General features: G+C 50.2%; 1 protein-coding gene across 3 annotated transcripts in view; it reads left to right on the plus strand.

Moving 5' to 3' along the window:
* SHROOM2 (shroom family member 2) overlaps positions 1-24,079 on the plus strand; it is a 146,170-nt gene that overhangs the window by 63,042 nt on the left and 59,049 nt on the right. For all 3 annotated transcript variants that reach the window (XM_060292684.1, XM_030837336.3, XM_030837333.3), the window contains one exon: positions 9,407-9,558. In XM_060292684.1, coding sequence (XP_060148667.1) covers positions 9,407-9,558 — 152 coding nt within the window. The remainder of the gene's footprint in view (positions 1-9,406; positions 9,559-24,079) is intronic.

Consider the following 24,079-nt stretch of genomic DNA (forward strand, 5'->3'; position numbering starts at 1 on the left):
ACGGTTGTTGCCAGGGGCCGGGAGGTGCTGGATGGATATGGAGTTGTGCAAGGTGAAGTTCTAGGGATCGGTTACACACAATGTAATTCTAGGGAACACTGCTGAGCTGTACGTTTAAAAACGGTTGACGGTAAATTTTCTGTGGGGTTTTTAAACCACGCTTTTAAAAAACAAGAATTACAGGTGCTCCTTGCCAAGCTGCTTTCCTTCGGGTTCCTGGTGTCTTCGTGGTTGCACTGCACTCCTTTGCAGCTCGTGGGACGCACCCTGCCTCTTCTCCGAGGTACGCTCGCTCGCTCGGGGCAGCAGAGGCACAGTGGCTGTTACAGGGTGACAGGAGTTTGAGCTTATGTAAATGTGGGAGAGGGTCCGTAAGGGAGACCTGGGGGATCCTGGACGGAAGGAGTGTCTCTGAGAAGCCACGCCCAGCCGGCCTGGGGAGCTGGCCCGGAGGGTGCCTGCATGCAGCCACCTGTACGTGGGCCCGGGCCAGGCATCTCCTCGTAGGAAGACAGGGGATGCAGAGCAATGGGGCGTAAGAGAAGCTGGAGGCCGCCGGGCTCTTCTGCATCGCTTCCACCTTCTATCCTTGGACAGATTCTCCTTTGGACCCCATCTAACCAACCGTACAGGGATAGAGATTCTAGAAAACGTAGTTCCTGTGTTAACCACGAGGACCCAGAGCTGTGCCTGTTATAGACACCTGACCTGTGCCTGCAGCGTACATTTCAAAGGGCCGCCTGGGGAGATGGGGCATGTGTCCTTTTTTCCCCTTTGCTTCCTTGCAAAGCCACAGTATATAAACCATGACATCTTTTAAAGAGGTATTTGTGTCTTAGCCTGAGAACTTAAGTACCACTTAAATCATGTTTTTTGTTTTTTGTTTTTTTTAATGCGAGAAATGCGGTCTGGGTTTCCATGAACATAATCCACTTAGGGGAAACTTTTGTAAAACACTCCATGTGTAAATGGCAACTTGCTGTATTTTAGAAGTTTTCTGTAAGGCTATAGTCGCTAATCAAGGGAAAAAGAAACTTTAAAGTAGCTTGAGAATAACCAGTAAGAACATCTAGGATAACTGAGCTTCGGGATTTCTTTTCCCCCAAACAATGTTGCTTGAAAGGACTTAGAAACCACTCTACCTAAATAGCTTGGAGTATTGTAAGTGAAGCAGTCTCCCTTTACCACTTCAACGTCTGGTTTCCCCGTGTTCATGATCAGGAATGGGGATCATGTGTCCCTGAACTGGAGAGTCCAGGGACCTAGCCTGTGCTGTAGTCCTGATTGGAACACCAGCAAATGACAAGTAAAATGATTTGTAAACATACTTGTATAATACTTCTGAATTTACAAAATATTTTCATAATTGTCTCACTTTTATTCCCCTGTTGGTCCCGGGTTGTAAGACAGCCAACTCTTCCCACCCTTGTTTTGGGCGACAGAATTGAGGCGAAGAAAAATCCAGTGACTCCCTTCCAGTTGTGTAGTGAAGGGGTCGGGGTGAGTCTCCAGCCCTCGGTCCGTCACCCCTCATCTCTGTGAAACCTTGCCTGATACCCCTCCCCGAACCCTGTGGCTTGACTCTTCCCTCCTCTGTGCCGCCGGGGCCCACGAGTGCCTCCCTTGCTGTGCCTGTCACATGGAATTTATATCCGTCAGGGTCCAGTTGGGAGGCAGAAAGCGCATAGTAATTGGAACAGGGCCCGCATAATAGGAAACAGGATTCCGCAAACCGGCCACATAGCAAAACACCCCTTATGTCTTGTCTGTCTGTCCGGCAAGGTTGAGCAGTTACCATAGGGACCGGAAGGCCCCGCAAAGCCTAAAATATTTACCATATGGCTCTTGAAGGAGAAGTTTGCCAGCCCCTGGTGTAAAGGATGACTAACTATTAGCAGATTATTACTTATTGTCAACTTACTGAGTCACGATGAGCTAGGAACTCCTCCGGGGTAGAGAGAGCTTTAAAAGAGTGCAGGAGTAGCAGGTGCAAGGACCAACCACTGCCTCTAGGGCTGAGGCACGTTACCTATAAGGGAGGAGGAAGGAGGTGTGCGACTGCCCCCCCGCTTACTGCCCTCCCTTCCCCCAGTCTGAGATTCAGATCTGCATGGCATGGGTGTGACAGCAAAGTCACTGAGCCCCTCGGGCTAGCTGACAGACAGGAAGCTGCCCGTGCAGAACCTGGCAGGTGGCCAGGGAGCTGGCTGGCATGCCAGTGGAACCCCTGGGAAGCCGTCCGAGGGCATGCTTCTAAAACTGGCCGGGAAGCTGCCCGCTGGAGTGCTCGTGGAACTTGGCTGTGGAGCCGCGGTGGATTCAGCCACTGCCTTGTCCACAGGAGGAGGCGGAGAGGACAGCAGCCCCTCCAGCACCCTCTCCTGAGGACCCTTGCAGAGCTGCCAGCCCACGGAGGAGAGCTATCCTCAGGTCCTGCCCCAGTATCACCGCTCGCTCGGGCAGCGACGGGTGGTTTGCACTTAAGAGGCTAGCTGGCGTGGTGTTGAAATGGGTCGTTCGCACACCTTGCTCCTTCTGGATTGTAACGTACCAGGCACGGGTGTTCGGAAAATGCTCCCTGAATGGTGCTTTCCAGAAACTGTCCCTTGCACGGGTTGGCCCGTGTTCTCTAGAGTGCTGTGCTGTGCTGAGGCTCTGGACTCCGCAGGGTCCCGAGGCCCCTAGACCTTTGCCCCACCTGGAGAAGAGGCACATACCTTGGGCTTTATCCTCCCCGGGGGAGGCCGTGGCCCCTTGGCTCCGAACGAACGCTCCTCCCGGGGTTCTCTTCTGCAGCCAGCCTGGGGTCTGAGCTGCCGCTGCTGATCCCCTGTTGCAAATTCCCTCCCCTCTCTGTTTCTTAAGACCTCTCCCTGAGCGGCCAGCTTCTTGTCTGTGTGTGTTTGGACTTGGGGTTGCGCAGTGCAGCCTCCACTGCCTCTGGGTCTTCACACGTCTCATTGACCTGCTCAGCCCCTCAGCCTGGCTCTGTCGCCTTGTTGGGGCCACACCTGCCTTTGTCTTGGGGTGGCATGTGATCCAGCGTTCGCTTTAGCCATGAGTGGCAGGCGTGTGTTAGAATCTTCAGAGCAGACCCTCGTGTTCTTGCGTGTGGGACTGAATACTGACGTGCTCACCTGAATCCGAATGTATGAGGTGGGTGTCGGTTTCTTAGGATTTTTTGCATGTGGGGGTAGTTATCATTTTTCTTGTTTTTTGGTACGTTTTTTTGTCAACCATGAGGAAAGCAGTTTTCTCCCCTAATTGATATTTTATTGGTTGTTTTGAGGATTGGTACACACACGGTTCAATTTGTACATCCTTCCTAATGTATGTAGGAACTGAGGAACTAAGAGACCACGTAGTTCTGATTCTTTTCTAAACAGGTGTTCCACTGACTTTCTGGCTTAAAATGTGGAAACAACTTTTCCTTAAGAGGATATCAAGTATGAATCCCTTCAAATGTTGATAGGCTGTGACATCACAGGTCCCACTTCACCGTTTCATATCATAAGCACCACGTGCTCAAATTTCCATGTTTTTCTTGGCACATTCATGGCGCGTTATTAGGGAAACTGGAGTGTCGTGACCGGGGACAGGAAGGGCCAAGATCAAGAAGTGGTTTTCTTTAGGAAGTAATTATACTAAAAAAACATAGGAGTACAGGTAATTTTATTTTTATTTTTTTAACTTATTTTTTTGTTTTGTTTTGTTTGTTTGTTTTTGCGGTACGCGGGCCTCTCACCGCTGTGGCCTCTCCCATCGCGGAGCACAGGCTCCGGACGCGCAGGCTCGGCGGCCATGGCTCACGGGCCCAGCCGCTCCGCGGCACGTGGGATCTTCCCGGACCGGGGCACGAACCCGTGTCCCCTGCATCGGCAGGCGGACTCTCAACCACTGCGCCAGCAGGGAAGCCCTAACTTCTTATTTTATATCGGAATATAGTTGATTAACAATGGTGCATTCGTTTCAGATGTACAACAGAATGATTCAGTTATACGGTATACATGTATCTATTCTTTTCTAAATTCTTTTCTCAGTTAGGTTGTTACAAGATATTGAGCTGAGTTCCCTGTGCTACACAGTAGGTCCTTGTCGGTTATCCATTTTAAATATAGCAGCGTGTATCTGTCAGTCCCAAACTCCCTAACTATCTCTCCCCCCACCCCCCTTGGTAACCATAAGTTCGTTCTCTAAGTCTATGAGTCTGTTTCTGCCTTTTGTAGCATTTTTTAAATTTTCCACATATAAGCGATATCATACGATATTTCTCTTTGTCTGTCTGACTTGTGTCACTCAGTATGACAATCTGTAGGTCCATCCGTGTTGCTGCAAATGGCATTATTTCATTCTTTTTAATGGCTGAGTAATATTCCATTGTGTGTGTGTGTGTGTGTGTGTGTGTGTGTGTACACACACACACACCACATCTTCTTTATCCTTTCCTCTGTTGATGGACGTTTAGGTTGCTTCCGTGTCTTGGCTATTGTAAACAGTGCTGCAGTGAACACTGCAGTGCACATATCCTTTTGGACCATGTTTTTCTCCGGGTATCCTGTTCAAGACCTATTACGTGCGTGACTGCGTCTCCAAATTGCTATTGAGTATGTTTTGTGTTGTCAGGTTAAGAAAAACTACCCGCCATGGAATGTTAAGCTGAATTCATTATCCCACCCTTCCCTGGTTGAACCAAAAAATAACCAACGAACAATGTCACCTCTTCAGAAAGCGTTTATACTCCAGAAATGGGGTGAGGTGGGATTTCCTTCTTAAGCATGTTTCCAGAGCTACGGCGAAGCTTAAATTCCCCAAATAGTCGATAAAAACACTCCTCGGGATGTACAAGAAGGGAGACAGGGACCAGTGACTGATGGTATGTTCACGTCTTAACACTTGAGAGGTTTTTGGTTTTCGATGGGCTTCTCGGTTACCAGAGATGCACTCTCCGATTAGTTCACAATTTGATACTTTTCCTGGATGAGTCAGCTCTCTTTTCTGAAACAAGGGAGCTCAAGGAGAACGAGTTAAAATAGTTAAATGAAGCAGACCAAGGAGGTGACGTCAGTGATTGTCCTGGCTCACAAAAGGCAGTGCTTTCTCATGGCTTGTTCTCCAGACAGCAAAGCTTTCTTTGAGATAGTCATAACTGATTAATCACGGGTGTGATTCATGGCCTTTGAAATATGATACTGGACTTAACACATTCTTCCTCCTTTGGTTTTGATCTCTGGGTGTCGCGATTTTCCACATCAGTCCCGCTCAACGTCTGAGCTCCCCCCGGCCGACCCCTTTCCTGTGGCCCTTGACGTCCAGCATCGCTTCTGTCCTTAGACCTTCCTTCCCAGTGTCTGGAGCACTTGCTTACATTAGGGTTCTCTGCCCTGTGTTGGTTTGAGCCCTTGTTTCTGTCCAGTACAAAGACAGAACCCGCCGCCTTCTGTTCTCGGGCAGAAGAAATTCTTTTCGCGTCAGCCTCCAGGATGAAGCTACCAGACGCATTTGCTGGAATAAGAAGGTCGCTCCCCTGCTTCCGTGCTGGCCTTCGGGGGCCCCCACTGCCTCCAGGATATCATGCCAGATTCCGACCCAAGGTCAAGTTCCTCATCTTCCTCTTTCTGCCCTTATCTTCAAACGCTCCCCAGCCAGAGCTCTGCGCTGGGCCAGGCTGACATTCCTCAGACCGGCCCGGCTTCCTGCCTCTGCCCCATCTTCACATGCAGACCCCCCTGTGGAATGTCCGCCCCCATCCATGCCACCCCTTTCAAGTTGCCCTTCGTGGGCCTCTCTCTTCGTGAAGTCTTTCATCTCCAGCCCCGAGGCCAAGCGAGCCCGGCCCTTCGCGCCCCTGCTGCCCTGATGTGGTTCCTTCCCACGGGAGTCCCGGCTCCCAGGAGAATCAAGGTTCTCCGGCCTCCGTGGATGTCATCCTTGATCAGCTGTAACTAACATCCGTTGGATGAAATACAAAAACTTCGTTCCAACGAGACTTCCATTGACTGTTTTTTTCCCCCGCTGCTGTTTCCAGAAAAAGCGTTTCCGTAAGAACAGCAAGGAAATCTGCACATGTGGGGACACTTGAGTCTTAATTGAGGCCCTACACAGGAGTTTTCCAATGCCAGTGAACACTCAGACCAGAATATTGGACCTGGCACGTGAACGTGGGACGTTGATTCTGCCCGTGACACACGGACAGGCATCATGGGCGTGGAGTCATTTGTTCTCGCGTGCCTGTCTTTTTGTAAAGGGACTTTTCTTCTGAGCTACAGCGAGCGGCACTGAGAACTTCGCCTGGTGGCTCTGGGACAGGACTGCCCTGTTTGTGGCTCCCGAGTGCTGTAGATGTCAGGCAGTTCCCTCTGCTAGTGGCAGTGCCAAGCGCTCTCTTGACTATAAGGCAGGGGACGGTGACAGAACGATCCTGAGTGTCTGTAATGTGTGATACACTGTACAGTGCTGGCAGGCAGAGTCAGTAAGTATCCTGTGAGACTAGAGCCAACTTCAGGTTTGCTCTCTACCAAGTTCAAGCCTAATTAATTCTTCCTAATGGGAGAAGTTTGATGGGGTCAAGAGTACAGACTGGAGGTTTTCAAAACGTCTTCTTTTACAACTGTTTTCTCCATGAGCACAATAAACGTCAAACAGACAGTTTGTCTTGGCGAGGAAGCCAGGCGGGGAGAATTCCCCAGCTTCTGTGTCTCCCAAGCCCAGGGCCGTCTTTGCTGGGAATGTAGGTAGAGTGTGGTCGGGACGGCGCAGGTGGACACTTCGGAGTGCGGTCTTCACTGGTGCAGGAGGAGCTTGGGAAGTCTTTGCGGATGAGGGGAAGCAACACGATGTCATCAGACTTCGATGCCAGCGCTTGGAGACAGTCTCGCAGAACTTGTGCATCCAGGGGTTTGTGGGAACGAGACTGAAAAACCCACCAGGTCATGGCTGAGTCACACGGGTTGCCTCCAGGACGTCCTGCCTTGGAAAGCTGCCCTAAGGCCCTTGCAAGTTCCTTGGTCATAGTTGTCTTGCCTGAAGAGTTTTCTTGTGAAGCTGAAATTCAGAGAGGCATCATCGCAAGGAGAGGGACGCACGTACACGCGCTACCCTCGCTTCTCGCCAGCTCTGCGCGTGTTTGCTTGTTTGGGCTTTTGTGACTCTCACCCCCTCTTTGTTCACTTCCTGCACCTTCACCCACCCATCTTCTTCCAGGTTTCTCCGTGTTGGGGCCCCAGGGTTCTGTCCTCAGCTCTTGGTGGGTCTGTTTTCTGTGTAGGAGGCCTCCATCCCCGTCCCTCCAGTTTTTAAATTTCTTCCGCTGCTGGTCACCCCGTGAGCAGGCCACCTCTCCCCGGGTACCCTCCCCTCCCCTCAGGCAGCCGCCCACCGACCCTCCGCCTGGACGGCCCTTTGGCCTCCCACCCAGGGCGTGCCAAAACGGAAACTCCCCACCACGTAACCTTCACCTTGGCCACGTGTGGCTGAGTGTGTAATCTTGGTGGGGTGGAAACTCATTTACGATCTGTTATCATGTCGGGATAAAAGTTGTCTAGACTTTGAAACCGGTTGTTAACCGAATGGTTCGCTTCATAATTTAGTTAGGAGTGCTCATTTTGTTTATGTCATGGACTTGCAATGAATAATTGCTTTATTAACCTAGGAAAAGTTCAGCTGTCCTTGGGATCCGGCGGAGACTTTAGGAAAGCACCACGTGGTTTCAGAGCGGAGCCTGTAAGTTGCCTCGTTTCCAGCTTTGTAACTACCGGAGGAGAAACGTTCACGGCTTTAGTGCTTTGTGAGGTTCGGAACGGACTTTTAGGTTAGTCCTGGCAAACAGAGCAGCGAACTTCCTAACCCGTACACCTCTGTGCCTGTAAGCATTCATCTCTTTCACTAGTTGTCCTAGCAGTTCGTAAACATAATGGCTTTTCGGTGTGAAACGGGGGTTGGCAACTTTTTTTTAACAACAAGCCAAGTAGTAAATGTTTTTGGCTTTGTGGGTCAGACTCTTCTGTTCTCTCCTGTAGCGGCGTATAAACAAATAGCTCTGGTTGTATTCCAGTAAAATTTTATTTACAAAAAAAAAAAAAAAAAAGCAGCTGGCTGGATTTGACGCATGGGCCCCGGTTTGCCAAGCGCTAGTACAGAAGCAGGTTGGTTAATCGATGGATTATTTGATGCTGAGTTGGATTATTACTGTATAGGGAAGACAAGGGTGAGGATTTAAAGATTAAGATTCCTCAGGATAAAAATCATAAAACGCTTTTAAGGAGTCAGTCAACACATTCATACACGCGTGTTTAACACCGAGTAGGGAGTATTTTACGTACCCAGCGTGGTGTAGTCATCTAGGACTGTAATGAAAGGAATCAGATACTAAGCGTCAGCAAGGATGTGGAGAAACTGGGGCCCTCGGATGCAGAACGTAAAGTGGTGCAGCTGCTTCAGAAGGCAGTCTGGCGGGTCCTCACAAGGTTCGCCGTAGCTACCGTGCGACCCTGCCGTTCCACTCCTAGGCGTACACCCAAGGGAAGTGAAGACGCACGCGCAAGCACGCACCTGTACACCAGTGCTCACGGCAGCGTTAGTAGCCAGAAAGGAAAAGCAGCTTCAATAGCCATCACCGATGAACGGATAAATAAGATGTGGTCGTCCCTACAGTGGAGCTTCCTGCAGCCATAAGAACGAATGAAGCTGTGACGCAGGCTACAACATGGTGCACCTTGAAAACCTGAGTGAAGGAAGCCAGACACAGAAGGCCGCCTATTGTAGGATTTTGTTTATATGAAATATCCAGGATAGGCAAACCCTAGACGCAGAGAGCAGACGCATGGTTGCCAGGGGCTGGAAGCATCGGGAAGTGACCGCTGACTGGCACGGACGAGGTTTCTTCTGGGGTTAGGAAACCGTTCTAAAATGGGTGGTGGTGGTGGCTGGACAACTGTGAATTTACTAACAAGCCACTCATTTATCTTTATACGGGTGAGTTGTGTGCTATCTGAATTATATCTAAATACAGCTGTTACGGAAATAACTAGGTGCGGGATTAATCTATGAGAAATAACTAGTAAATAATAATTTAAAAAAAATCCATCATGATTTTTTGGAGGAAGGAGATCCAGAAAGTGAATCGGTATTTCTGGCTCTGCTGTTTCTGGTGTGTTTCTGAGAGCTCGTGTGCTTTCCCGCCCCTCCGTGAATGGTACACCTTGCAGAGGCAGACCGGGTGAGGGATGCGTCCCTGGTCTCCCGCTGGGAATCAGGGCCCAGGTGGATCCCTTCACCCCTGGGTTGTCCTGAAGCCAGTCTGAGAAAACCTGTGGGTGGCGTGTGTCACGGGCATGTTGTCTTCCTGGCCAAGTCCTGGGGACTTGTTTGCTTGTTCAAGAGGCTCACAGGATACACTTCTGTGTTGCAGATCGAAGAAGGAAGCAAAGCCGCGGCAGTGGACAAGTTGTTGGCCGGAGATGAGATCGTTGGCATCAACGACATCAGTCTGTCGGGGTTTAGACAGGAAGCGATTTGCCTGGTGAAGGGGTCGCATAAGACCCTGAAGCTGGTGGTGAAAAGGTAAGACCTGGGCCTCGTGCCTTGTTTACAAACAGAGATGAGCGGGACCGTGAAACCTGGAGTCTATTGGCTGCGCCGTGTCACTGTGGCAATCGTGATTTGGACTTAAGTCGCGTGCGCGTGTGTGTGTACATGCATGTACACTTAGGAATCTATCTCTTGGCCAAGGATGAATCCAACATCAAAAATTTTAAACATTCTTTTTTTAAAATTAATTTTTATTGGAGTATAGTTGATTTACAGTGTTGTGTTAGTTTCTGCTATACAGCAAAATGAATCAGCTATACATATACAGATGTCCACTCTTTCAGATTCTATTCCCATGTAGGTCATTACAAGTTGTTGTTGTTGTTTTTCCAATAGTTATTTATCTTGGCTGCGCTGGGTCTTAGTTGTGGCACTCAGGGTCTTCATTGCAGCACGTGGCATCTTTAGTTGCGGCATGTGGACTTGTAGTTGTGGCGTGCATTCAGGATCTAGTTCCCCAGCCAGAGATCGAACACAGGCCCCCTGCATTGGGAGCGTGCAGTCTTGCCCACTGGACCACCAGGGAAGTCCCTACAAAGTATCGAGTAGAGTTCCCTGTGCTATACAGTAGGTTCTTAAAAGATTTCTTCTTTTATTACTGTTGACGACTGTTAATTTTGATGTAAGTGATTTTGAATACTTAAATCTTATTCTTGGCAACATGTCGGTGGTTTTCTGGCAGTGAGGGAAACTGCTTATGCTCCAGATGATGAAATGTCATTGCCTGTGTTTTACACAAGGTGGCAGGCTACCAGGTTTGGGGGTTTTAGGCTAAAATGGGATGCATATAGACTTACAGGTCAGCTAGCAGGTGTTTCCAGTGCTGTGCTGAGGTCTGAGGGGAGCAAGTGCATATTCCGAGAAAGGAGATTGTGGATAGGAGTTGGGATGATTTGAAGGGGTCGGAAAGTGAAGTTGGGCACGGGATGCTTTCACACACAGGCACTAGAACGGTCCTACGGGGCAGCATGGAGGTGTTGTGTGACTTTTGTTTTTTGGCCACGCTGCACAGCTTGTGGGAATCTTAGTTCCCCAACCAGGGACCAGGAATCGAACCTGTGCCCCCGAAGTGGAAGTGCTGAGTCTTAACCCCTGGACCGCCAGGGAATTCTGGTGACTGGTTTCAGATAGAAATAATTCTCGACCTTGTGTTCTACAGTTGGCTAATTCATAGTAAAGTGTTGACGTGCCCCTTTTAGCAGAATTAGTGCAGTCTTTCCAAGGTCGGCTGTAAATTTTATTTTACTTTTTAAAAATTTATTTATTTATTTATTGTTTATTTTTGGTTGCATTGGGTCTTTGTTGCTGTGTGCGGGCTTTCTCTAGTTGCGGCGAGCAGGGGCTACTCTTCGTTGCAGTGCATGTGCTTCTCACTGTGGTGGCTTCTCTTGCTGCAGAGCATGGACCCTAGGCGCGCGGGCTTCAGTAGTTGTGGCACACAGGCTTCAGCAGTTGCGGCTCACGGGCTCTAGAGCACAGGCTCAGTAGCTGTGGCGCACAGGCTTAGTTGCTCCGCGGCATGTGGGATCTTCCCGGACCAGGGCTCGAACCCGTGTCCCCTGCATTGGCAGGCGGATTCTTAACCACTGCGCCACCAGGGAAGCCTGGCTGTATATTTTAAAAAGTAAATTGACTCAAGGCCTTCAGTTTTTAGTACAGACTTGAAGACATATCCCTGTGGACTTTTTATGTATTTATTTTTTGGGGGACCAAAATAGCATCCAAGGAGGAGGTTCAGAAACGAAGAAGGAAAAAATTTCATTCTTTGCCACATTAATGAAGCAGCCTCATTTCTCAGTGGAATAGGCTGTCCTCCTTGTAAATCAGAAAACTGAAGTCTCAGAATGGCCATTTTGGAGACTTCTGGGGGAGCAGGGGACAGGACGGGTACCATCATGGTGTGTAATTTCTTTGAGGTCACCTTATTAAGCCTCCTAAGGCAGGACGTGTGAAGTCCTCACAGGATTCCGTCAGACTTGGTGGAGCGCTGGTGATGGTGAGGGACACTTGACCCACACAGGGGAGACAGCGGTTATAAACCACCACCTGAAATGTCTCCTTTGCGGGGCTGCCCGAGCCCCCAGAACACACAGACGGCTCGTTGGCTTACTGTCCATCTCCCCGCACTGGGAAAACACTGGCTTAGTTGACGCGGTGAGCAAACCGTCTCGCCAGTTTGCGGCTCCTTATTGCAGTGCCCGACGCGCAAGGGCAAATGAAGGGCTTGGACTTACTGAATCGAATTGATTTGAACTGCACCGGGACGGGCGTCATTGGAGGGCCTCATGGGGATGCTGACACTGAGGTGCTCATTCAGTAAAACCTGTCAGTGTGACATCGGCCAGCCCGGGGGAGGCAGCAGCGAATAAAAGCGAGCCAGTGACACATCCTGGGGGACGGAATCAGGATGCATGAATACTTTCACCGGTTGCATCTCACAAGGTAAAAATGAAATGTTGGTCTATGTCAGATCTTATTCTAGGGTCCAAAAAAAGAAAAAGCAGGTGGGTAATAAAGTTGGTTTAGTAACAACAGCTATAAAGAAGGGAATTTGCACCCCAGTAGGAAGTTGAATGAAAGACACTCATAGGCAGTTTCTAATATGAGAAATGCACATAGGAAACAAGTGTTTAAAAAGACGTTTAACTAGGGATCGACAAGTTTACTTACAAACCAGGTTTTGATTCTCCAGCTGGCCGAGATCTAATGGAATAGCAATGCCCGTTGGTGCTGAGATGTGGGGAAACAAGTGCTTATTTGATGTAATGCTGATGAGACTTTCTGGTAAGCGGTTTGGCAACATGTGTCAAAAGGCCTATTTTGGACTCAGAATTTCATTTCTTGGATCCTAGATATTCAGCAAAAGGAAATGACTGAAGTGAATTAGGGACCATCCGTACTACAGAGTGCTGCCATTATAAATGGTGTGAGCCAAATGAACTTATCTACGAAACAGAAACAGACTCCCAGACACAGAGCACAGACTGCGGGTTGCCAAAGGCGGGTGGGGGGCGGAGGAGGGATGCATTGGGAGTTTGGGATTAGCAGATGCAAACTATTACATGTAGAATGGGTAAACAACAAGGTCCTACCGTAGAGCACAGGGAACTCTAGTCAGCATCCTGTGACAGACCGTAATGGAATAGAATATGAAAAAAATATATATGTGTGTGTATAACTGAGTCTCTGCTGTACAGCAGAAATGAACACGTTATAAATCTATACGTCAATAAAAGTTTTTAAAAAGAATACAAGTGCTACTACAAAATTAAAAAATGGTGTCAGTGGGCTTCCCTGGTGGCACAGTGGTTAAGAATCTGCCTGCCAATGCAAGGGACACGGGTTCGAGCCCCGGTCCGGGAAGAATCCCACATGCCGCGCGGAGCAACTCAGCCCATGCACCACAGCTACTGAGCCTGCATGCTAGAGCCCGCAAGCCACGATTACTGAAGCCTGCACGCCTAGAGCCCGTGCTTTGCAACGGGAGAGGCCACTGCAATGAGAAGCCCGCACACCGCAGAGGGGACTGAGAAAGCCCGTGTGCAGCGACGAAGACCCAACACAGCCAAAAATAAATAAATAAAATAAATTTATGGAAAAAAATGGTGTCAGTATTTCGTGACATGGAAAGATGCCCCTCAAAGTCCAGTTGAGTGGAACACATACAAGCAGTTATAGAACTGTATCGGCCCCATGAAAAAAAGTTTTAATTTTGGTAAAATACACATAACAAAACTTAACCATTTTATCCATTAAGTGCACAGTCTAAGTGTATTACTTCTCTGATGATAAAAATGGCGAGCTTGAAAAAAAAAATGGCGAGCTTGTTGCACTTTTTTTTTTTTTTTTTTTTTTTTTTTTTGCGGTACACGGGCCTATCACTGTTGTGGCCTCTCCCGTTGCGGAGCACAGGCTCTGGACGCGCAGGCTCAGCGGCCATGGCTCACGGGCCCAGCCACTCCGCGGCATGTGGGATCTTCCCGGACCGGGGCACGAACCCGTGTCCCCTGCATCGGCAGGCGGACTCCCGACCACTGCGCCACCAGGGAAGCCCTCGTTGCACTTTTAAAGAGGAGAGGCCTTTGGGGTTCCGTGTGATGTGTTCACAGGACTCCGCAGGAGGTTTGGTCCCCAGGAAGCGGTCAGCTGTGCTCTGTTCTGGGCGGTGCCCCCAGGAGGCTCTGTTTATTGCTCTGTGATCAAGACAGGCAGGATCACCCTAAGGGGTGGGTGTTGGAATGCCGGCTACAGTTACTCCAAGAGTGACTTTTTATTCCGCATTTATGAGTACTCAGAGTAACCCATGGGCGTGGGACAACAGTCACTTTGGAACGGGAACTGGGTGGGATACATCAGCCTTTCTCCCAAGCCCTCTCATCTTCCCATTTTGCCGCTCCGGAGAGTGGCCGTGTCAGTACTAATCTCTTAGGTTTCCTTTTAGACACAGGTACCTCCTTATGTGTTACACGTGAAAATGGGGGTTGGTCCAGGGTGAGTGCTCTGAGTCGAGATTTCTCCTGACCCCGTGCGGCTCCACGGTCTGGATCCTCTGCTGTGTGTCTAGCAGGTCCTCTGTGTGCGGACATTTACGGTGCTTCCGGTGTACAGCAGACAGTGCTGCGGTGTGATGTTTTTGTACCCGAGACCCCATACATGTGCGTGTAGGCCGTCCTGATCCGTTCCTAGCGTGGGAGGTTTGGAGGCAGAAAGTACCGTGCATCGTGAAGTCTGCTTTTGTTGGCTTTGTGGATGTGATAGGTGACCGATGCTTTTACCGTTTAAATGGGCATTTCTGTCATTATGACCGAGGTTGGGCATCATTCCATGTGTTCAGAAGCTTTTTTTTTTTTTTTTTTTTTGAATTCGAGGAACATAGTTAAGGATCTAAAAACCGGATGATGTGAATTCTGTTCGGAGTACACACCATGAGAACTGGGGGTAGAAGGAGAGAGAAGGCCTGGGGGCCCGGCCCGTTGGCCGTGGAGCTGACTGCGTATCCAACAGACTTGTGGGGAGACCGGTCAAACTTTGGCTGTGAAGGGTTGATGGGGGCCCTGGTGTAGAATCCCACTTTGTAATCGCATACCCGGTTTCCCTTTAAGTGAGGGGTGTGCAGGATGACTATCTAGTTTAGATAGCGCTTAATATTCTAACTAACACATACAACCCAATATAAAACCAAACCAAGCAGTTTGTCCAAATGTTTTTTTCTTTTCAAACACACTTTTAAAAACAAACTTAGGTGTTTTTAAATTTTTTAAAGGTAATTTTGGATTAAATTTTAATACTGTGTGTGGGTATTACTTTTGCCTATTAGAAAAGTCTGAAACGGTGGTTTTGCCTAGAAATGTGAATAAAATTCTACAAAATGGTTAATTAGTCAATACTAGGATCTGTTGATGTCATCCGGCACATGGTGAATTACGGTTGTAAGTACTGAAGATGCACATAATAAGGAGTTTTAAAACTCCATATGGGGCTTCCCTGGTGGCGCAGTGGTTGAGAGTCCGCCTGCCGATGCAGGGGACGCGGGTTCGTGCCCCGGTCCGGGACGATCCCACGTGCCGCGGAGCGGCTGGGCCCGTGAGCCATGGCCGCTGAGCCTGCGCGTCCGGAGCCTGCGCTCCGCGACGGGAGAGGCCACGGCGGTGAGAGGCCCGCGTACTGCAAAAAAAAAAGAAAAAAAGAAAAAAACTCCATACTAACTTACCATTTACCTTATTACAAAGGCACCAGTGAGTGCTTTTAACATGATTTCTCTTAAATCGGTGACGTTTTCTTCTCTCTCTAAATCTCACCATTCTCGTGTTTCTTTATCCCTAGGTAGCCACTAATCTGACTTGTATCTCAGAGATCAGTTAGCATTTTCTAACTAGTGTTATATGTAGAGCTCCAAAAGGGATCATGTACTCTTTTAATATATATATATATATAAATTTATTTACTTTTGGCTGCTTTGGGTCTTCATTGCTGCGCGTGGGTTTTCTCTAGTTGCGGCGAGCTGGGGCTACTCTTCGTTGCGGTGCATGGGCTTCTCATTGCGGTGGCTTCTCTTGTTGTGGAGCACAGGCTCTAGGCACGCGGGCTTCAGTAGTTGTGGCGCGTGGGCTCAGTAGCTGTGGCTCGCGGGCTCTAGAGTGCAGGCTCAGTAGTTGTGGCGCACAGGCTTAGTTGCTCCGCGGCATGCGGGATCTTCCCGGACCAGGGCTCGAACCCGTGTCCCCTGCATCGGCAGGCGGATTCTTAACCACTGCGCCACCAGGGAAGCCCTGGATCACGTACTCTTAAAAAAAAAAAAGTGTTTAGTGTATGAAGGCACTCTGTAGTTAATTCATAGACTGAGCCACCAACACGTCAATATCAAATGTTGCCCTACCTGCGGATCACCAAATGATATATGAGCTGCCTGAACCCTCAACTCCCTGCCCAGCCCAGGCACCTTAAGAAAGCGTGGCTTTTCTGATGAAGATTGAAAACAGCTTAGGGTCCTGAGGGTGAGAGTGGCCAGTGCAGGCTTGGTTTTTCTCGGAGGTTCTGGGAAGAGGCGTGTACGCGCCTCGGTGTAAAACACATACCCGTGGTTTTATGAACGAAGTGGGCATCGTGGATCACATCCTGACGCCCTCCCGCTGGTGACAGCTGCTGGGTGTGCGTGTCTTGCTTCAGACTGTGCGGCGAGCAGGGCACCCGGCGGCCAGGCGAGGGTGGTGGCGGGCTGACTTCACGAGGCGGTGGCGTCCGGTTTCACGGGGCATGGGCACTGTGTATCTTGTCATCGTTTAGAAGCCGGGATTGGGCGAGCGCGATGCCTTGGGAGACAAGGACCCAGATCACTGTCTCTCCCCAGCCACGTTTCTTTCCCAGACAGCTGAGAGCCAGCGCTTCCCTCCCAGAGCTGTGTCGGCTGGAAACAAAGCAGGGTAACAGGAAGCCCCACCGGGTGCACACATGTTCTCCTTTGAGATGTCCAGGTGGCATCCTGGCGTCTGCCCGGGAGTCAGCGGAACCGGGGCACCAGCAGGGGCAGCCTGGCCGTGCCTCCCGGGCACCCTGTCCTTCCCTCTTTGTTCGGCCAAGGAAGTGCTGCTCGCAGGAAAGTGTGGGAGGATGTGGTAACCTCTTCTTCTGTGTCTGTTTCTCTGTGTACTTGTCGCCCGCACTTTCTTCCCCCGTGTCGGCCCCTCCCTGGAGATCCTGATGGGCAGGTGTGGGATGAATCTCGGTGCTGGTGTTTCCCTGAGGGCCACGGGCTAGTTTGCTGGGTGGCCGCAGTGCTTATACCACTGGCTTAAGCACATGTGCTTGGAAAAGGTTAAGACCCGAAACTAGGTCACTCGAGGCCTTTTCCTGATTAACGCAGGCGTCGGTAAGCCCCTTGCTGTGGGAGACGTGCTGAAGTAGGGGACGCTTCTCGCCCGGTGCTGGGTTAAGGCTGTTGCCGTCCGATGCCGTAAAATGCTCACTAAAAGCTCTGTGTGCACAGCACCGGGATACCATCCACTGTCCTCCGTTCACAGGGAAGTTGGTACCATACGTTCAGCTCCTAAAACGTACATGGAATTTCAAACACCGTAGGGAACACGTCTCTTAACTGTCAGGCCGTGAATTCTATTGTATAGCTTGTAATGACTCTTTCGGTCTTCCTTCCAAATGTATGTGGTAATCTTAGTCTCGTCTACAGTGAACTTCGCCTGCCACTTCGTCGTTCGTGGCCCTCTTGAGCCGTCCGCTGCTGTGAGCAGTTTTTATGCCAGGGCCACGTTATGCATAGGGTTGACGTATGTTTCCTGCCTCTTTGCCGGAGGCCTTAAACTCTTCCGTGACTCTGCTTACGTCCGCCAAGCTTGCCTTCGGGAGGAGATTAACACCCAAGGATGGAGGTTCGCTGCAGGAGGCCGTAAGGGACGGCCACGTGGGGTGGCGTGGCGACACATCTGAAGAAAGGAGGTGTCTGGTCTAGTGACGGCACCCACGCCTGCTAGGAGCAAGTTTCTTGCCCCGTGCGTGGGTTTCTGGACGTCACTGAGTTGCAGTGAGTTCTACACCAAGCCAGTGTCGTGCCGGGCTCCCCTCTGCTGCTGACTCCTTGGAGCTGTCCTAGGGCAGGTGGCTCTGTGCGTGGCCCCAACATTGATGAGTGCAGGTGTTCCTGAAGCCGCAAGAGGAGAGGGATGGATGGGACGTCAGCAGGTTGTATCCCTCCTGCTTTTCCCTCCTCCCCCTTCCTCTCCTTTCTCCCCCCTCTCCCCCACCCCCAAGAGCTCTTCCTGGGGCAGAAACTGTGTGTTCCCACAGAGGGTGTCTGTCTTACTGGGGATGCTGGTGGGTGTTGCCTTTGGAGGGTGGTCTGAGATGGCTCGTTCAAATTTCAGGGGGAAAGTGTCTGTTTTGAGCATTTGCGGGATTTGTTCCTGTGCTTATTTTCTTCTTAAAACAGAGTAGACCCAGAGGTTTATCCTGGACAGACGCCGACTCGTTTGGGCTGTTTGCCATTCTTGTTTTTATGAAATAAAATCGGAGGAAAAAAGCCACACAGAGCAGGACTGTGTTATTTGGGGAAAGGTTGCTTCTCCTCAGATGCAGATTCAGCGTGTGGCTTAACCAGCTTAATCAGCTGAATCTCCAGGTGAGATGTTTCAGATTCTAAGCCACGTAGAGAGCGGTAAACAGTTAGGATTTTGTTTTTCGTTAGAAGGCGTGCGAGTGATGTTGATATAATTTAGTTTGGAAGCGCTGGTGGTTTCTAATATATTAAGGCAGGCAGAGAACGTTTCACGTACTTTTGTTTCTATACTCTGACGTATGAGACTCTGTTGCTCTGTTGCTAATCCTTAGGGCTGCTCGTACTTAGTTATGTTAATGGTTGCACATTTGAGTGTCTGGGGTGTCTTTACCGAAAAATCCATTCTGTTTAAATGTAGCCAAGAAGCTGCATCGGTGCCTTTCTGAAAACTGGGGACATGCACCGTGACCTCGGGTGGTTTGGACAAAGCGTTTTTAGTACGGGTAGTGCTGGGTGAGACAGTCCCCTTCACCCCCCTTTGCAAAAGTTAATGGAAAAATAGCCAGGCCATTTGGGTCTGCTCCAGTTCTGCCTGCGTTCATTGTGTGACATTTCTACGCGGTCTTTCCTGCTCATGCACCCGGGGAACGCCGGAGGCCGAGACAGGCGTGCACTTGCCCTTGCTGGGAGACAGATAAGGGGTGCCCCGGCCTCGTGGGGCGGAACCCTGATGCTTTTATCCCGTGTGAATGCTGCTACACGGCCCTGGCATTGGTTTAAAATGCAGCTTTGATGTCTTGTATCAGTTTCAGCTATTTAGGTCATTTGGGAATTGTCCTCTTTACCTCTTTCGCCTCGTTTATAAAGGCAGGAGCTCCTGGACTCTTATCCCGGTTTATCAAGTGTGATGTCACCACCCACAGCATCGTGTTGTCAGATCAGTGCCCGGGAAAACAACTCCGCCATTCACAGAGTGGTCTGACCTCTGTTTTTATTCATTCACGTAATGTACATTGGAAGCGCTCCAGCCAGGCGGCTGAAGTCGTACCCATAGGTCCTGCCCTCGGGGCACTGGCAGCTGAGGGGGCGGATGGGCATGGACAGGAAAAGCTCTAACAAGTGGTGGCTCTGGCAGAAGGAGGGAGGGCTGGAGCAGAGCTCAGCAGTCAGGCTGTCCTTTGAAGGCTGAGCCAGCTTTGAGACACAGACGTGGACCTAAGTCAGTGATGCCGGGACCTCCTAAAGAGGCTGGCAGAGCGGATGGGGGAAGGGAGGAAGGGTATCTCGGGGCTAGAGCGGCGAGTCTCAGACCTGAGCTCGCCTCGGAATGACCTTGAGGGCTTGTGCAAACACAGCCGTCCCAGCGATGCCAGTGCCGCCTGGCCCGGGCTTCGCTCCGTGGCAGTTGGGAGCAGCTGAGGGCGGTGGGGTGAGGCAGGAGCTGCCAGAGCTGAGTTGCAGGGAGCTGGTGTGGTAGAAGGTAGAGGCAGCTCGGAAGAGGGAGAGGCCGGTCAGCATCTGTCCTCTAGAGGCTTGACAGGCGCAGGAAGGAAGCAGCAGCTCGGGGCAGGCTTCATTTTGTGTCTGTAGGGTGGTGCTTTTTATGTGTGTGTTTCACTTTTAAAGAATAAAAAGGCTGTTTGCAGTTGTCGCCCTCCTCCAGCCCAGTATCTCGAGGGCCTGTACCCTCTGTGGGCCTGTCCCTCGGGGCCTCTGCACACCCTCCCTCCCTAAGCTTCTGGGGGCTCCTTGCCCGGAACTCACCCCCATCACCCACAGGACTCACTGGGAAGCATTTGAGGAACTTCCAGCCTTCCCTTTATCTGGAAGCCCCTCCCCACTGCCGCCCCCCTTGACGCTTGCTTCTAAGGTGCCCCAAGCATCACTGTTGGTTTTATTTTCCCCCGAGGATGTCGCCTGCAGCCAACACACCCTGTGGCGCCCCCTCACAGTGTCCCGCCAGGCCCTTCCCGTTGGCTTCCCAGCCTGCAGGCCTGGTACTGTCAGCCCCCACCCCCACCCCCGCGCGCTCGTGGGGACCACATGCGGACTGCGTTTGTTTTCTGAGGCAGCGCCTGTTGGCTGCACTTGGAAACGTTAGGAAAATAATCCGGCGTTCACGTGATTTTTTTTTTTTTTTTGAGGGACTTCTGCTCTTTCTCTGAATGAGAAACATTTCATTGAAGCCCTTATTTTAATAATTTCTTTTTAAAAATGAATTTTCTGTATCTAGATCCATTCTTAACTTTCATTGGTATCCTAGCATTTTTTATATTTGAGATCTAAACCCCTTCCCTTCAAAAAAAAAAAAAAAGACTACCTAGCATAAAAAATTATTTTTAGAAATTGAAGTAAATTTAGATTAATTTTGGTGTGCACCTTTTGGGAAAGGTTTCAGAGAACCCTCATTAGGGCGAATAATTTGATTTGGAAGCCAGGAAACCCGGTGTTAATAGTCAGCAGCATTGCTTTTCAGTATTCATGTGGAAGGAATATTATGCCATATTAAAAATGACATTTTGGAAAAGTGACAGTGGCCTGGAGAGTCAATGCTCACCAAACCAGGCGGGCTGCAGAGAGAAAGGGCCCCGCCAAGTCTGCACGATGCTCTCAGCCGTCTGAAACGGGGAAAGAAATGCAGAGACGTTACCCACCGTTCATCTTCAGATGACGGGTTATCCTCCTTTATTGTCTTAATCGCATTTCAGTTTTTAAATGTTCCATGTTTTCTACAATATGCCTATTCTTTAAGCTTTCCGAGCAGCAGTGGCCATGTGAATGAAAAGGCTTTCTTCCCTGTACACGGGGTGACCATGGTAGTGGCTGTTAGTCTCCCGTGGGCGTGCCTTGGACGCAGCCCTGTTGCGTTTCCGGAGCTGGCAGGATCGTGCAGCTGCACGCACAGGAGGGGTCAGCACCGGCACCCCGGCCGGGTCACGGCTGTTTCCTCCCTGGCATCGCTGACCACACGGCCTTGCACAGAAGCATGGCCTTGGGTGTCTCTGGGCTGAGCCGTGCCGTCCTTCTTCCTCCCGGAAAGGGCGTCCTTGCTGGTCTCCCCAGCCGAGCTGGCTTGTGTCTGACTGCGTGGCCTGCGGAGGGGGCGTTCCTTTCACAGCTCTCCCTTCTGTTCCTGTTTGATGTCTGTGGCGGGGGGGGGGGGGGGGCTGGTCCAGCTGTAGCAGACATAGCAGACGTCCCGCCCGCCAGGACAGGAAGGTTCGGGTGTGGTTCGCTGCATACCTGCTGTGTGTGCCTTTCCTCCCGACACGCGTGGCCCCCTGAGGGGGCAGGGCGGTTAACCCCTAACCAGGTACCACGTGGTCCGAGTTCTCCGAGGCCCTCACATCGGGGCACCTTGCCCACCTGTTTTGGCACAGCCTGTGGCCTGTGCACCCCTCACGGCCCCAGACTTCCAAGGACCCGGGTGGTTTAAAGCCACCTGGAGTGCGTATCTTGTGTGGGAAGAAGCACCATCGTCTGTTGAAACGAGCGCCTTAAATCGGCCCCTGCCATTTCTGTTCCATCTGGGAACGCTAGGTGGCGCCAGAGCGTTCAGTCCCCAGAGCTTTCCTGCCCAGCGTGGTCACGGGCTTGTGATGGAGAGACCAGCGCTCAGCCACATGTCCTCCTTTCATCAGCCACATGTCCTCCTTTCATCAGCCACATGTCCTCCTTTCATCAGCAGAATCCAGTTTTAAACATCAGAGGGGCTGACAGAAACTGCCTGAACCTTCCTCGATTCCCAGATACGTTCACTGTGCTCTAGGAAAGTCTGAGGACCTGACGAGAGCCACATACGTAGGGAAATTTCAGTCTCCCCAGGAGCCATGATTCCTCACTTACAGCTTCTAGGTATCACCCTTTTCACTGTGTTTTCCTTTTTTTTCTTTAAAGCTCCAGTTAGTACCGTAACTGTTGACTATGTCTCCTCGAAGTAGAGGCATGTATCTGTGTACAGACATACCTTGCTGTGTTGTGCTTCACAGATACTGCGTGTTTTCTGTTTGTTTGTTTTACAAATGGAAGGTTGTAGCAACCCTGTGGCAAGCAAGTCTGTTGGCAGCATTTTTGCAACAGCACTGGCTCACTTTGTGTCTCACAGTTTGGTAATCCTCACAGTATTTCAGACTTTTCCACTATCATATTTGTTACGGTGATCAGTGATCTTTGATGTTACTAATATTATTACTAGGATAGATAATAGTGTTTTTCAGCAATAAAGTCTTTTAAAATTAAGGTATGTACATTGTGTTTTTGTAGGCATGATGCTGTTGCACACTTGGTGGACTATAGTATAGTGTAAACATAGCTTTTATATGCACTGGGAAACCAAAAAGTTCACGTGACTAGCTTTATTACAATGTTCACTTTATTGTGGTGGTCTGGAACCCAACTCGAAACATCTCCAAGGTCTGCCTGTATTATCCTTTAAAATAAGAGGAGAAACATTTAGTCTTCTCAAAGAGCTCGACTGCCCCAGTAAACCAGCTGGTTCCCCACTCATCCCAATTACAGAGTTGAAATATGTTACCACAAAGTGTAAGGCGTTTTCTTTTCCAAGCCTCTTTTTCCTTTGCCTGCAGTTTGTCTAGTTTGTTTCCTTCATTAATTACCTGTAAAGGAAGATGACAGACGTTACGGATATTATAGCACAGGAAAAGCCATCTGAAAATGAAATTCACGTGGCCAGAACCTTCCTTACGAGGATTTTGAGAAACTTTATGAGGTACAGTTTTGGCTTTACAATCCCTTTACTTCTGTGGTGTGATGAATTCGTCTCTTTTATGCTTCAGCTCGTGGGAAACTATCAAAAAGTCAACACATTCCACATTTTGCCACCCGTGTATTTTTCCTCGTTTCTGAGTCATCAGAAGGTTTATGTTATAAATGCTTTCTGGGTTTTCTTTAATATTCGTTGTTGCATAATATTCTTTAATGTTTTTGCCTGTTGGAAGAATGTTTGATCCCCATCAGGTACTTAGAGGCTCAGTTGAACCCTTTCTCCGATCTCGATTGGGCTGTACAAAGTGTCCCTGGTGAGGCTAGATCCATCTTAAATTGCAGGAGGGGGCTTCCCTGGTGGCGCAGTGGTTGAGAGTCCGCCTGCCGATGCAGGGGACGTGGGTTTGTGCCCCGGTCCGGGAAGATCCCACATGCCGCGGAGCGGCTGGGCCCGTGAGCCATGGCCGCTGAGCCTGTGCGTCCGGAGCCTGTGCTCCGCAATGGGAGAGGCCATAGCAGTGAGAGGCCCACGTACCACAAAAAAAAAAAAAAAAAAAAAATTGCGGGAGGAGGAGGGGCGAGCATGGGCCATGTGCTCCTGCAGCAGCTTTACCCGGGAGGCCCTGTGATGTTCCTACGTCGGCTGCAGGGATGTCCAACTGGACATGCTGTTTCACACCTGGGCAGGTGTGGTCAAAAACCTAATTAGCCACCCACGGATGGTGGGGGCGGTGGAGGCGGGCAGGGAAGGCTCCTGCCCCGTTCAGAAGCCCTGGCAGGAATGGACTGGAGCCTGTTGGTCTTAGGGCGTGATGATTCCCATGACAGGAACCCTTAGATGACTTCGGACGCTCTGGGAGGCTCAGAGGAATACATGTCCACCAGTCCCCGTTAACTGCAGGATAGCTGTGTTCACTTAGTGAAGTGAGTGAATAAATAAATGCAGTCAAAACTCCACGGGACCCAGCTCAAGCTTTTCTGCAGCCCAGTGCCTTCTCCTCAAACAGGCTAAGGGCCTGTGCAAAGTTGCACTGGCACTGGACAGACAGAAGATGCTGCTGTGTCTTGGGGGTGGGGCAGCGGGGGTCATGGGCAAGATTCATGTACTTACTTAGAATGAATTTGGAAGCCTAAGGGCTGGTTCACATTCTGGGGCCTGTGATTCTCGCCCGGGGATGTTCTCCGGTAACGAACCTGTACAAAGAGCGTTGGTGCCCAGATGCAGTGGGAAGCACCTGACAGCGATGCAGTAAATCACCCAGGAAT

Source organism: Globicephala melas, chromosome X, assembly GCF_963455315.2.
Source record: "Globicephala melas chromosome X, mGloMel1.2, whole genome shotgun sequence".
In the NCBI taxonomy this organism is placed as follows: domain Eukaryota; kingdom Metazoa; phylum Chordata; class Mammalia; order Artiodactyla; family Delphinidae; genus Globicephala; species Globicephala melas.